Here is a 14,806-nt window from a genome sequence, read left to right on the forward strand (position 1 = left end):
AAAAAAAAAAAAAAAAGAACTTTATTTGAAAAACAATATTTTTTTCGTTGTACCTATAGAATATGTACTACAAAGATATAGAGTGGAAATCATTCTCAAAATTAGAATTAAGCATCGATGGATGTTCAAGAAAATTAGCTGAAATAGAACAACTGAAGGAAAGTGCTAATTTAGCTAGGGAGGCCCTTAAAAACGAGGATAGTGATGATCTGAGAGAGTGCAAACAGGAATTTTACAAGAGAATGGAAGAATCGATGAACCAAGTACGCCCCAACCCATCACCCGCTTGGATGAAGAAAGGGAAGACACATACTACAGTAAAAGGAGAACTGCAATTTGCCCAGCCGAAGAAGACAACCCAGAAAGGGAAAACTCCGAATAGGAACCAGCAGAAAGAGAAAGATGAGAAGGTGAAAAATAGGAAAGAAAAAGATCCTGTACCCCCAATGGAGCATTCAACAAAAAAGAAAAATAAAATAATGTCTAGAGAGGAGTTGAAAGAACGACATGACGAAATTTTGTACAAAGAGATAAGCGAAGATGAAATGGATGAAATTTGGGATTTCATTAAGGCCAGTAATTACACAAATATACAAAGAAGTATGAATGCCGTTTATAATCAGGATGATAATTACGAATTGCCATATGGTTGTACGATGAGAGAGATTAGTGAGAAAATTACAGAAAATGATTTAAATTTGTGGATTGCAAAACTACCAAATGTTGTAATACCAAGGGACATGTTTATAATTTGGCATTATGTTCAGTCTTTTGGAAGAGATAAATATTTAAAGATGAATGGGGATTTGTGGAGAATGTGTGGGCATTTGCAGAAGGAATATAACATACCAAATGATATTAAAAAGAGAGAATGGCTAGAAGTCGCTGGATACCTGTCAAGTGAGTTACTGGAAAAGGAAAACAATGATTCTTTAGAGTTTAAAGAATTAGTTAAAAAGGGATTCTGCACGAAAGCGGAGTTTTACAAATTCATAGATAATACAAGGAGTTCGTGGAACATCCTAACAGATATAATGATGGATTCATGGAAGGAGCGATTAATTGAAAGACTAAAAGGTTACAGCATAGAAAAAGAGTAATATTTCGTTAGAGGTGCTACAGTGCACAGTTTAATTCTAAAGAACAATAAGGAGAATCAGACAAATAGGTAACTTTTGACACGGAGGAGGATGTTTATGCGAGCATGTTCACTTGAATTATGTTATACATTGTGAGATTTTATTGTACGTACCACGTGAATGTATTAAAAATTTCCCCTTACCTGTTGATGGATCGATAAAATGGGCTAGCATAATTACTGTAACGGCTGAACTCCCACATGAGTACTTATATGAAAAAAAGAAAAAAAAATTGCTTATATTTGTAAAAAAAAAAAAAAAACGACAACGGTTTAGAAGGAGCATCAAATTAGTGTACTTTCCTTTTTATCTAAATTGTGTATTAATGAGACTACAGATGTATGTGGTGCACGAATTTGCTTTCGTGAACTTTTTTTTTTTTTTTTTGCACTTTTTTTATACATAACGCTGCCTTATAAAGTCTTGCTCTTGAGTTTTTAAGTAAATCCCCTGTTAAATTTAGAAAAAAGAAAAAAACGCATCTATTTTTTTCCTTAATTTTTCCGAACTGTTAGAGAAGCGAGGATTCAGATATGACATGGAAAGAATGATTATTTCTTCTTTGATAACTACTCAAAGGGAGATGCTTAACAGAAGCAGTTGTTGGCAGAGGCGTTTCTTAACAGAAGCATTTGTTGGCAGAGGCGTTTCTTAACAGAAGCAGTTGTTGGCAGTGGCGGCTCTTAACAGAAGCAGTTGTTGGCAGCGGTGGATCTTAACAGTTTTGGGGACGATATACTACTGTTTAGAATCTTTCGCTTGTTACTCGTCTTCTTGGAGTCCTTTATAGAATAGAGAAAGAAGTCATACATTTGTGCATGTATAAATATGGCACAAAGTTTTACCCCTCCTCGGAAACTATTATAGATCTAAACAAATAATGAATTATAAGAACACACCGTTTAATAGAAATAATGAGAATTACCGCGAGAAGAAATGCATATAGAAGAAAACAAAAAAATTAATATAACCTGCCCCTACAGGATAATTGAAGCAACTGTATATATGCAGTGAAAATAAAACAAATGAGTAGAAGTTATTCAATGATTAGAACCTTCTTTGTGCCTGCTCTTTGTAGAAATCTACATGTACATGTATATTTTACACCCTTACTGGTTGGCTTAACATGTGTAAGAAATGTGCAAATATTGTTATTTGGGTTGGTAGAATAATTTGTCCGTTCGTCCGTTTGTTCCTTCAGTTAGGACGTTTTCAGCGCGCTAACTTTGCAAGATTTTTTTTCTTTTCTCATTAGTTACTGTTACAGGCAAATATACCATTTCTACGCGTGGTGTATGATTACAGCAAAAAGTCTATTGCTTAAGAATAGAAACAAATAACATTTAATTATTTTCTCTTTTTTTAAAACATGGAACATAGTGTGTGGGGTCATATGCTTGCCATTTAATGACAATGTTAATATAAAAATGGGAGGGGAAAAAAAAAACTACCTGTAGAATGCATCCATAGAATTACTACAATGAGCTTTATGCGAATTATTCTATCTGATCGCAGCCGAGAAAGCGCTACTATATTTGTGCTGGATTACATAACTACATTACACGTGAAAAGCTTTCATCTTTTTTTTTTAATTTTATTTTTTGGGAACTAATATAATAAAAAAGTTATATGTTTAACTTTGTGGTGTGTAACAGAAGCTTCTTAAAATGGCACACAAAAATAGCTAACATTTTGATCGAAGTTGTAACTTGCTAATGAAGTGAATTCGTTTTGAGTGAATTCGCATAAATGAGTTAATGGATTAGAAGAAATTATGAAATGATCCAGACGATGTACTAGCAATTCTACAAATTAAGGTGAAGAATAGCCCTGAAACGTTGAAACTCCAAGGGTGTGAACCTTCCCGTTTCGCTGCTATTTTGTCCTGACTTTATTTTGTTGAATAACTGGTTCGCTTTATCGAAATAGCTAGAGAAAAAAAGGAAGGTTAAAATTTTTTTTTTAAATTTAACCATTTAAAATTGTTAATGATTTTGTTTTAAAGATGGTTTGTTCCTTGATTGGTTGATTGATTTATTGTTTGATTGATTTGATGTTTGACTGATTTATTGTTTGACTCATTAATTAAAAAAAGAATTTTATTAAGTTCAATAAATTTCAATTTAAATAAATTCCTTGCACAACTGCAACGTTTTTTAAAATTAAATTTTTCTGACATTCTAATTAATCAGCCACCTCGTTTTATTACCTCTTCAGCCTTCAGTGCATTAATCTAATATATATAGATATTACCGCCCTGTGTTTCCTTAACTCTTATTAGGAGAAACGAACCATGCATTTTAAAAAGTATACTCTTTTATTATTGAACAGAGGCTTTTATCAACTCCCAAAAGCGACACTTAGAATAAGAGGCTTTAACTCCTTCGTTATGGCAGCAAGAAATATGAAGAATTCCAACAATTGCTCCGGACGTTTAATGGAGCAAGAAGGAAAGCAAAGTAGAGGTTTCGGTAGAGTTGCAACCTCTAAGGTTTTTGTTGTATTCGTCATTTCTCTAGTCTGCTTCTTTTTCAAGGTATAGCGAAAAATTGAAAATTTTAAAAGAGTCCACGTTTTTTCTCTTTCTTTATATCTGCATATATCTTTCGCTTATATATGCTGAGTTTATTTTCTGTGGGAGGGGTAAATGTTGCCTGAGGGATTTTTAAAGAAACATGTGTGTTATATATCCTCTGCTTTTTAGAACACCCTCATCGTCGAAAATGAAAAGGAAGTTAATGTATTGCAAGTGCACAATCCTCTTTCAAGAAAGTTGGGTGAGTCTTCCTTGAGAGGCTCAATGAACGATGATTCCGCAGACTCTTCTGCCTCTGAGAAAAAGCAGAAGAGATACTTCCAAAAAAAATACGAAAATTATGATAAAGTTGTACAGGAGTTAAATGAAAAATTCAAGAACGAGAACGAAAGGAACGAATCCGAAAACGACGAATGATTACATTTTGCAAGTTTTCGCCAATTTAGTGTAGAAAGTGTAGACTACACGTGGAATGAGATATTAACCCAGGAGTAGGCTGGACTAGATGATGGAAGGATTGAAGAAAATGCAAAAGGACTGAATCATACTGCCATTTAAAGAATCTTGTGAAAACGTAAGTTGCTTTTCTGCAATAAATCTCCTATAAAAAGTGAAGAATCGTGAACCAAGATGTTCCGAACTAGGAAGAAAGGAAATATTTGGGTAACGAACAGCAACTGTTGTAGAGTAGAAAGAAGCTAAACTATAACAATACGAACGTTACACTATCATACATTGCATTCCGTCCCCCTGCCTAAACTACGATTATTTGGGCATACGCACACCATATTTACGAAAGGATTGTACATGTACCTTCTTGAAACAATTTTAATTTATAAAAAAAGACAGAAACTGTTTGCACACAAAGCAGCCTGGTAACTTATAATGCGCCATCCAAATCTTTAAGGATTCGAATTTTCTCAACAGAGTTTCAACAGACTTTAGAACATCATTTCTCCTGGATTTGTTGCTTCACGCCCCATGAAATGATTCAGGCAAGTACCTGCATTGGGCGTGTATTAGAGCTTTCCCGTTATTAATATTTAATTTCGTTTCTTTTATTTTTTCTTATGTTTAAGAACGTGTTAAAATATTTAAGAAATTTATATCGAAGGTGAAAATAAATTTTAATAAGATGAACTGCATTTAGACAAAAAAGATAAAATAAAAAGAATTATCTTTTGTGCCGTTTTCTTTTAAGTTCTTAATATGTCTAAATCATTCATGGGTGCCTCTGGAAGGCAGTTATTTCGTTGCAAGTAAAAACATTTTATCATGTTTACCTATTTACTCTTACATCGAATAAATTTACGCAAAGTGTTAAAACGATTTGATGCAGAGGAGCGATAAATGTCTTCCGTTTCGATTATATTAGGAAAATATACTGTTACCATTAAGCGAGTGAAATGTCGAACTAGGTTAATGAATCTACCTTTTTTATTTGAAGCATATTTCGAAAAGGTATGAATGATATACCATGTGCATTACTCTTAGTATACTTTTAGCACAGGGAACATTTGCGTTATATGTGTTTAAAAGTAGAAAATGTAATTTTTTTCGGGCATGCCATTCGTGTATACAGTTATGAGGTAAAAAAGAAGGAAAAATATCGGCATAATAGATATATCAGATTCCATGTGGAGTTGGCCATTTGTGCGAGCACACTTAATTCTTATCTTTTGTAACGAATTTTACACCCCTTTGAAGTGCATAATCTGTTAAAAACGCGTCCTTTTAGATATCCTGAAATGTTCTTACGTTTTCACCCCTACAGCACGTTCATTCATAATTTTTTTATTAGTGGTTAAATTTAATGCATTTCTGAGAGTCCTTCAAAATAGTTTAAAGAACTGAGCAGGTTTTCCCATAAGGTTCACTTTATTATGCATACGAACAGTTACGTTTCGCGACTGAGCTATGTGCCTAATAACATTCTAAATGATGACTGCAAAAATTCCGAATCAGAATATATGCAAAAACCGTAAAACTACTATGTTGAAAAGTTTAAAGCTATAATAACGAAAGAACGATAGAGTTTGCGTCCTCTTTACTATATGGCATCCTGAGATGTCTCAACCAAATGGACATTTTGCATGAAACAAGGAAAGGAGATGTGTAGATGTGTACCGGGCGAATATTTATGTAGACATATCTTCACATGTGCTGTGATGCAGAAATAATACTCGAGGCGGATATTACTTAAAAAATGAAGAACTTGGGAAGGAAAGGCCAAAGTATGTATGTATGCATGGAAAACGTTTAAGCGGCTATGAGACTCGTAGAAAAATGGAATTCTTCCATTCTCTGTATGGGGAAAAGGGAGGTTAAGAATAGGGACATTTTTCATCCTTTTTAAGAGAAACGTAGTTCATTTTACGCACTTTTGAATAATGAGGAGAAGGTTCTTTCTTAGTAACAAGCTTCGAACTATGAAATCCACTTTTGCGAGTAGATGGGAAGAAGATGGGAGGGAAAAAGAATAAATTTAGAATAATTCACATATTCATTTGGGGACTCCTTGCTTGCTTGAAATTCCGCGGAAGGGCAAACTTCATGTCACGGTGGTTAGGTACGCCAGAAGGCTGTTAACACGTACGTCTTCAAAGAGAGCATTATGTGGAAAGTCATTAATATTAATAGCCAAAATGGGCATAGTCCAATGAAGATATTATCGGAGAACGTTCACAATTCCTATTCATCTTATTGTTAAATTGGTGTACTATGGGGTACCATGCCTTAAATGTGGAAATGTTATGGTAGAATTGCAATAACGCGTATCCTGTTCAAATTCTTAGTAGTACACATATTACGATTTATATTGTCACTTTTGGGAAATGTAAAAGTCACAAAACGTATTTTCAAGTTGCTATTAAGCGGAGAAAGAAACTTTTAGATTAGTATAATTTCTTTTTAGAAAAAAATTACAGACTGATGAAAATATGGTGTATACACATAATGCAAATGTGGCGTAATTCGTGTACAATAAATGGAGTGTGCAAATAGGTATTATAAATTTTAGAATTCTTTTGGCTTTTTTTGTTTTTTTGCAAAAATTTGACATTATTATTGTACTTTAACGATGATTAGTAATGCACATGCATATATACATGTACATAACTATGTATATTAATATGTATATATAATATGTATAGAAATAGGTTTAGAAATATGTATATATAATATGTATATATAATATGTATAGAAATAGGTTTAGAAATATCTATATATAATATGTATATATCTATATGCGCATATTTACATGTATATATATTTACACAGTTAAAAAGAGAAAGATCAAAAATTGTGCTTTGAGCACGATAACTGTTTTCACTTGCTAAAAAAGGTTAAACGCACGTTTTCTCCCTGAGCCATTTCGGGTGCAGTCTGTTCTTTGTTAACGTTTTTTTAATTTTCGCCACTGTGTTAATTTTTCATTTTTTTTTTTGAAAAAAAATTATTAAGGTAATTCGCATAGTTGTCGAATAAATGTCTATACATTTTCACATTTATTAATATCTTTTGATTTACAGATTTTACCATTTCTGTAATTGTTTTTGTAAATTATATTTCCCCATCCGGAAAAGAAAAAAAAGTGTATATTTCTTATTTTTTACACATTTCTATCGTGTGAAAATTTGCAAAATGCCCAACAGACAGAAAAAAATAGAAAAAACTGAATTAGTGAATAAATATTATTTTCTTTTGATGGGAACGCATTATAAAAAACTACAAATTTTAGGACAAGCCATATGAGAAGAATAAAGAAATACCATAAGAGAGAAAAAATAAATATTTTTCTCTTTTTTATAAAAACAACTTTTTTTTTGTTATACTTTTGATACTAAATTTTTCTAACCATGTAAGGCAATAGGATAGGAATGCGTAATTGTGTGTACCGGCTCCTTTTCGTCGGATTGTATGCACATTTTGACGATTCTTTTATCTATTCCATTTTTTTTTCCCTATTTTGTTATATTTTCCCATTTCTCAGAGAAAATATGGTGAAAGGCGTGATGAGAAAAATAACACTGGTGACACATTTGACTTACGGACCAGGCCTCTAGCAGTAAAATATACTAAGTCTAAGAAAACTTCCGTGTTTAAAACTCGTATAGTAGAAGAATTTACACCTGCTGGAATTAAGAAGTATAGTGAAAATTATGAATCGAAACATTTTAAACTTAAGGAGACCGTAAACAATGGGGAAAGGAACTGCGATGAAAAATATGAAGGATCACAATATGGGTTCAAGGAGTCCACTCCCTATGAAATGCCTATGGAAGGGGGTTACCAAGGACCAAATCGGACTAAATTAAGACATAATTTCCCTATGAGACTGAATTTTTCTGATGATGGTGACCATGATGAAAGTTCAATTTCGCTGATGGATACGCTGCCAGCTTCATTAAGAGTATGTGAGAAAATGATTTACACCCCAAAGAAAAACCTTCGAAAGAAGTCAAGAGACGAGGTAAAGAAGAAAGAACAGTTAGAATATTCACTAAGGAATAGCATCTCTAACGGATTAAAGTTATGTCAGAAGGGTGAAGAAGGGGAGGGTTACAAATTAAAAAATGAGGTACCAGAGGGGTTAAAAGAGGGTCGAAGGAGTGAAGATTCACAACATGATGAACTGAAGAACATTCCAAGGGGAAGACTAAGGGACATAGAAAGGCGAGAGGATTTAAAGGAGAATGGAATAAAAAACAAACCCGAAGAGGGATTGAAAGAGGGTAAAAAGGGGGAGGACTAACAGGAAATTGTACTACGAAACAAACCAAAAGGGGTACTACGAGGGGCTCAAGAAAGGGAGGAATCATTACGAACTGATCTAAAAAACAAGCCAAAAGGAGGTCTAAGAGAGATAAAAAGGCCAGGGGATTCACAAGAAACTTCACTAAAAGATAAGGCAGAAGGAGAACTAAGTGATGATCAAAACATAAGCCATTTGAGTAATACTACCACAAAAGATACACCTCAAGATATGCCAGGGAATGTAGAAATAGACCATCCGACTGACGCCTCGACAACGCTTACACTTTCCACTACGAAGGATAGTAACGAAATAGACAATCCAACTGAAGTCTCTACAAAACTTACACTTCCTACTATGAAGGATAGTAACGAAATAGGCGAGCCAAATGACGGCTCTACAACACCTACACTTCTCACTACGAAGGATAGTAACGAAATAGACCAACCAACTGACACCTCTACAGGGCTTACACATCCCACTACGAAGGATAGTAAAGAAATACACCAACCAACTGACACCTCTACAGGGCTTACACATCCCACTACGAAGGATAATATTAAAGAAATAGACAGGTCCGATGAAAATGGCACCAAATATAAATACCCTACTATGACGGATTTAACAGGAGGAGCCAAAGCGTCGAACACTACCCCACATAATAAGTAAGAATATGTAAAAGGCTTATTTCAATTATTTAATTCGTCAGACCCTTTGACAAGTGATAAAGCTACTACAAGTACAGAGAAAAAGGTGGAGTCAACAAACAATTCCAGGAGGGATAACTATCCGGATAAACTGAAAGGAAATGAAGAGAAGGATACCATACCAAATACAGAAACATATCTCATAGGTCCAGCTTCAAATAATGAACAGAGAACTAAAAATCTATACCCCTTTGCCTCAGCCGTTAGCGATTCTCGAGTAGTAAGCAGAATTGATGATAAAAAAGACAAATCGTTGAATATTGGAACTGAGGACACCCACCTCGATGTGTTAAAAGAGCATGATAAGAATAACGTAGAAGAAGACGCAGCAGGAAATGCTGAAACCCCAAATGACCTAACAGAATCTGAAAAGAAAGATGAAAACCCAAGTGGTTCCGGGAAACATGCGCAACCTGATGTGGGGAAACCTGATCCCAAAGACGCAATTGATCATGCGATGTCAAAGTACCTACATCAAAAGGAAAGCGGAAGTGAAAAGAACAATCATTCTGCGTCTGCGTCGTGGAAATACACGGACCCTAAGGAGAAGGAGTCTGAAGAGATGGATCAAAAATCAAATACTACTTTGAAGCATCCATCTCCTCATTTTAATGTATATGAAAGTGAATCAGCGGGAACAGATGCTGAGTCAAATGACAGTTCTCATATTACATTAGAAGAGGAAACTATGGAAAAACCTGCACCTACTATCTCTTCAATTGATAAATATCCTGTTATAGAAGAACCTGAAAAATTGAAGTACGAACACGAGCGAGAAGATCAAGGCGGACATGGAGCATCGAAAGGTCGTTACCAGAATAGACTAAGTGATTATGCAAGAGGTGAAAGAAGGAAAGGGGAGGCACCAAGAGATAGATATCGCCCTAGGGTAAATGATTATGGGGAAGACACAAACCAAGCTAAGTGTGCTCAACCAGAAGATAAGCACAGCCACAGGATAAACGCTTATGAGAAACAGGAAAAGGACCAGGACGGTCGGTATGAAGAACCAACAGGTAAATACCGACATAGATTAAATGATTGCAAAAAAGAGCATGGGGAGGAAAAAGACACATATGGATTTGAGGAGTCAACAAATGATTACCACCATATGTTAAATGATTATCACAAGGAACATAAAGGGGAAGAGAACACGAAAAAATGTGAACCGCCAAGAGATCACTATGACTCCAGATTGGATGATTATGAGAAACATCATGAAGAAGATGAAAGAGAACAAAGGTATGAAGAATCGATAGAGAGACATCCCGATGGGTTAGCAGATTATGAAGGGAGAGAAAATGTAGAGGCAGAAACTGTAGAGGGGGGTCTTGAAAAGGGAAAACTGGAAGATGAATTTGGAGAATCGACAAATGATTCTGAACCTGAAAGTCCTTCAAATGGTTTAGAAGATGCTGAAAAGGCAAAGGATAAAGCAGAAGAGAGTCAAACTAAACTTAATGTCCTATCGACAAATAAGGAACAGACCAAAGGAGCGGATTCAAAAAGAGGAACATCTTATAAGAAAAATTCAAAAGGGGAATCAGGTAGTTCAAAGGAATCCTCCGCAGAAAAGTCCCATAAGAAGGTACATACGAGAAGTTCAAATTCGTCATCCAATAAAAGAGATCAAAATAATAAGAATAACGACAAAAAAAAGACAAAAACAAGGAAGAAAAGGAGGATAGAAAAGACGACCAAAAGAAGGAAAGAAGAAGCGACGTATCTAAGAAAAAATGGAAAAAGGAACCACGGAGAAAAAAAAGCATTATATGTGCAAGATAATTCCCAACTGAAAAATTATGAAGAAGGGACTCCAAGAAGAGATGACTTAGATTCAGAAGTGTTGGAAAGAAATCGACAACAATCAGAAAATAAAGATACGCGCAAAGGGGGAAAAAGGAAAACAAAGAAAACGGATACATCGAAGAATACCAATCCATAGTATGATTGAAATAGTGAATCTAAGATCGAGTCGTGCCGTGAATTTAACAATCAATCGAACAGTCAAGCAAACAGGGAGCTGAAAAGTGAATAGAAGTGTCAATCGAAGAGTGAATCAGACACTGAATCAAATATTAAATTGAAGAATGAATCGAAGAATGGATCCGGAAAAAAAGCAAAAGGAGAAAGAAATATAATAATAGAAAGACAAGAAAATCGGAAATTGCAAGAGCCGTGAAATACTTATCAGACTGTGCAGATTTTGATGAATCTGCGGAAGGAGGATTAAAAAAGCAGAAATCTTCTAATAAGAATTCAAATAATAAAGAATCAGGCAGTAAGCAAAATGATAAGTCAGATTATGCCGAAGGAAAGAAAAAGAGCTCAAGTAGTAGAGAAAAATTTAAGATGGATGACATAGAAATAAGTTTATAAGATTACAATACCTGTTCTGGATCAACAAATGTGGATTTAGAATGTAATAACATCGAACGCGCTGAAACAGAAGATGAAAACGCAGAAAGTTTAAACACAGAAAACAAAGAGTTGAAACGCCCCGGAAAAGCAAAGCTAGAAATTAGAATGAACCAAAAAGAAGCTTGCCCAATAAGTGAATACGCAGGCGAGTGCATACTTTCAAATTGTTGATTCAGAAATTGCAATACAAGGAAAAAATAGAGGAACTAAATCGGAAAAACAGAGGTATTGTCAAAAGAATTTGCGAAAAAGATAATTAGGCGAAAGATTCAATAAAGTGTAAAGAGAGGATAAAATTTAATTCGGCCTTTGAGCTACAGCCTAAGGTCGGGTAGTACTACATTGATTTGTATAACTAGAATGTCAATTGTTCATTCTTTTACAGTACGCGATAATTTTAATTACTATTCGATTGTTTGTAGAGGTTTGAAAATAGACCGTATGAAGTGAAGATTTTTTATCTGGTATGTAGTGAAAAAAGCAAAAAAAAAAAAAAAAAATTCCAATTAAAAGATTAATGGTAGCTAAGTTCGCTTCGGGACATTTTAAAAGATTCTTGCTGTTTCTCGTATGTGCCTTTGCATAACATCCTTATTCAACCCTCAGTCTTTGCACAATAAATATATGTACGCAGAAGTTTATCATTTATGTTGTATCACATTATTTGATTTTTGCATGTCCTTCATCCCTTGTTTTTTTTCTTTTTATATAGCTCAATATTATGTCTTAATGAAAGTCCTTCGCTTGCTCTTTGCCAAACCTCTTTTCTTGGTATGGTACAATTATTAGAAATATTTTTAATTCGGCATTCACCTTCCACATATGTATAGATGTGCGTCTGTGTTATTCATCTGTCACATCTTGTAAGTCATGAACTCGGGAAATTTTCAACGAGTTCCGTTGAATTGGTTAGTCATTTAAAATTTCTAATGTTTTATAAAAAATTTGATATCTAAGCCGTAAGGCGTTATTCCACCATCCAATTAGGACAAGTTGACATTCACTTCCCATAGAAGTTAAGGTGTCCCTATTTTGGTGTTAAAAGCGTGACAATGAACGAATATATATGTATATATATATTTCTTTCAATTTCTCGTGCAATGATCCGTTTCCATGCTAGGGATACATATGCCCCAATGTTCCTGTTTATTGTACTTCGCAAAATTTGCAATTAAGTCTATTCCGCGGAAGAAATATTGATCATGAATTTTTACTTTGTTTACACGCATTAAGAATCGAGGCAACAGGATCTAATAACATTTTCTTGAATTAATTATTTATAAAATGACCTGTTAAATAATATATTATGGGCTTCATAATTGATGCCAAGAGTTTTTCTATTCTGTTTATTTTGTGCCGCCTTATAAGTGGTCTCCGTTGCTGGTATTCATTTCAGGGATTTATTTTATTGCACACACATGTGCGATTGGCTTCAACGGAAATGGGAAGTGTGCATATACATCGTTCAGCCCAAGGTTGACATTAGGGAAACACTGATTACAAAAACTGGCATAAAATTGACCTAATAGCCTGCGGATATATAAAAGTAGGTGTATGTTTCCTATTAACACATTAAAGCTAGATGGTTACTGAAATGAGAGTGAAAAGTTTGTTAAGAGAAGTCCTTTTTCAAGCTGAGAAACATTACATATGATGCTATTCTCCGACTTATGGTTTCATTTTTCCTTTACTAGAAAAATATTGTAAAACGCACAGTATAAGCTGAGAATAATATTGGAGAATTAACGTTTTATTTATTCTCTTTTCAAAAGTAATTAATTTATACTAGGGCCATTTGAATCTCCTGATTCACCATTCACTTTTTTTAATTGTACTGCTATCTTTGTTTATTACTATTTTTCCCTATTCAGATAGAAGTATGCAGGAGAATTCTACTTTTTTGAAATAATTAATTTGTGTTTATCTGTAAGAATTTATTAAACAAACTATTGTACATTAGTTTATGATTTTTTTATCTATTTTCTTTTCTTGTTTTTTGTCTTTTTCTTTCTCCTTCTTCATATTCCTTGATTTTAAATGTGACTGTTTTCTTTTAACTAAGACAGTTTTTCTTACGATTAAGAAATTAGTGAATTTTCGTAAATAAAATATCCATGTATGTATAATGATGGAACTACATTTCTACCCAGTACTATTTAGGGACGTAATAACAACGGGGAGTCATGTTTTTCTTACTTGGTATTCGTCCAATGCTAATTATTGAATATACAATAGGAATGATTAATTTTATAAATATAATACTTTTTTTTTTCTTTTTAAAATAATATTGAGTATCGAAGAGATCCTAGAAAGGAAAAAAAAGATATAAACATCATATACAAGTAGAATTCAATAGGGACTGTTTTATTTTACTTTCCTCATCTCTAGAAATATGTTTTAAATAATGAAAAATTTAGAAAAAATTAATCCAAAGACAAGTTACACAGGGTTGATTGCAAATGTATTAGGAGAGGAGTCAGCTTTCAAATAGAACAATTAATATGAGAAATGTCACCATTGCATTAATAAGACATTTTAAGAAGAAACAAATAAACATCTTCTTGCTACTTCGTCTAGCTTGCCACTTCTGCTGTGGCCATCTGGTTGTGTGTGCGCACCAGTACAGAGGTACAATAATGCAGAAAGATTCATAAAAGTCTAGTACATTTGTGTTTTTTCATTATTTTTTTTGAAAAGAAATTTCATTAAAATGAAAATACAGGTCTTTTCCAATTACAAACTTCTATTTACGTTTTAGGCTTTTTCGAAATACGTCTCCAGCAGAAATAATGACATTACAAGCCCCTTTCTGGACAGATTCAACAAACATTTAAGACAATTGTTTAATCACGCACGAATATTTCACTGGTTCAATCAGCAATTATCAAAGGAGACTGAGGAGGAAAATAGAGCGGAGATTAACATGGAGGATGATATAAATTCATATGTGCAAAGATTCGATTTGATTCACGATACTGAACTTGATGAATACTTCAGAAATCGTATTAAGAAGTCCTACTTAACATTTGATCAAAGAAAGTTATTTAGAAAGTGGCATGGGAGATATATGACAAAAAGGCTAAAGGAACTTATAGCACCGGTGTGTTCCGGCATCCTCATTATGTAAGTTCCACTTCTCTGTTTAGGAGACCGGTCTATTTCGGCTCCGTCTCTCTTGGGTTTCCCAGGCGGTTTACCTCTTATGGAGATGTTTAATAGAATTCTATGAGAAAAAATCTTGTAGAGATCA

At 34.0% G+C, this 14,806-nt stretch overlaps 4 protein-coding genes across 4 annotated transcripts; all 4 read left to right on the forward strand.

Moving 5' to 3' along the window:
* Positions 1 to 62: 62 nt before the first annotated feature.
* On the forward strand, positions 63 to 1,100 carry C922_02876 (hypothetical protein; the record flags this gene model as incomplete). The annotated part of the gene is made up of 1 exon (XM_008818474.1): positions 63 to 1,100. One exon carries the CDS (start codon positions 63 to 65, stop codon positions 1,098 to 1,100), a length of 1,038 nt encoding a protein of 345 aa, XP_008816696.1.
* A 2,332-nt stretch (positions 1,101 to 3,432) lies between these two features.
* C922_02877 (hypothetical protein) lies at positions 3,433 to 4,092 on the forward strand (the record flags this gene model as incomplete). The annotated part of the gene is made up of 2 exons (XM_008818475.1): positions 3,433 to 3,675; positions 3,844 to 4,092. The coding sequence occupies 2 exons, from the start codon at positions 3,433 to 3,435 to the stop codon at positions 4,090 to 4,092; spliced, it is 492 nt and encodes a 163-aa protein (XP_008816697.1).
* A 3,225-nt stretch (positions 4,093 to 7,317) lies between these two features.
* On the forward strand, positions 7,318 to 11,514 carry C922_02878 (hypothetical protein; the record flags this gene model as incomplete). Its single annotated transcript, XM_008818476.1, has 5 exons — positions 7,318 to 7,356; positions 7,667 to 8,408; positions 8,580 to 9,093; positions 9,151 to 11,079; positions 11,256 to 11,514. 5 exons carry the CDS (start codon positions 7,318 to 7,320, stop codon positions 11,512 to 11,514), a joined length of 3,483 nt encoding a protein of 1,160 aa, XP_008816698.1.
* Positions 11,515 to 14,479: 2,965 nt separating this feature from the next.
* Positions 14,480 to 14,683, forward strand: C922_02879 (hypothetical protein; the record flags this gene model as incomplete). Its single annotated transcript, XM_008818477.1, has 1 exon — positions 14,480 to 14,683. One exon carries the CDS (start codon positions 14,480 to 14,482, stop codon positions 14,681 to 14,683), a length of 204 nt encoding a protein of 67 aa, XP_008816699.1.
* Positions 14,684 to 14,806: the final 123 nt, after the last annotated feature.

Source organism: Plasmodium inui (genome assembly GCF_000524495.1).
Source record: "Plasmodium inui San Antonio 1 unplaced genomic scaffold supercont1.10, whole genome shotgun sequence".
Taxonomy (NCBI): Eukaryota; Apicomplexa; class Aconoidasida; order Haemosporida; family Plasmodiidae; genus Plasmodium; species Plasmodium inui.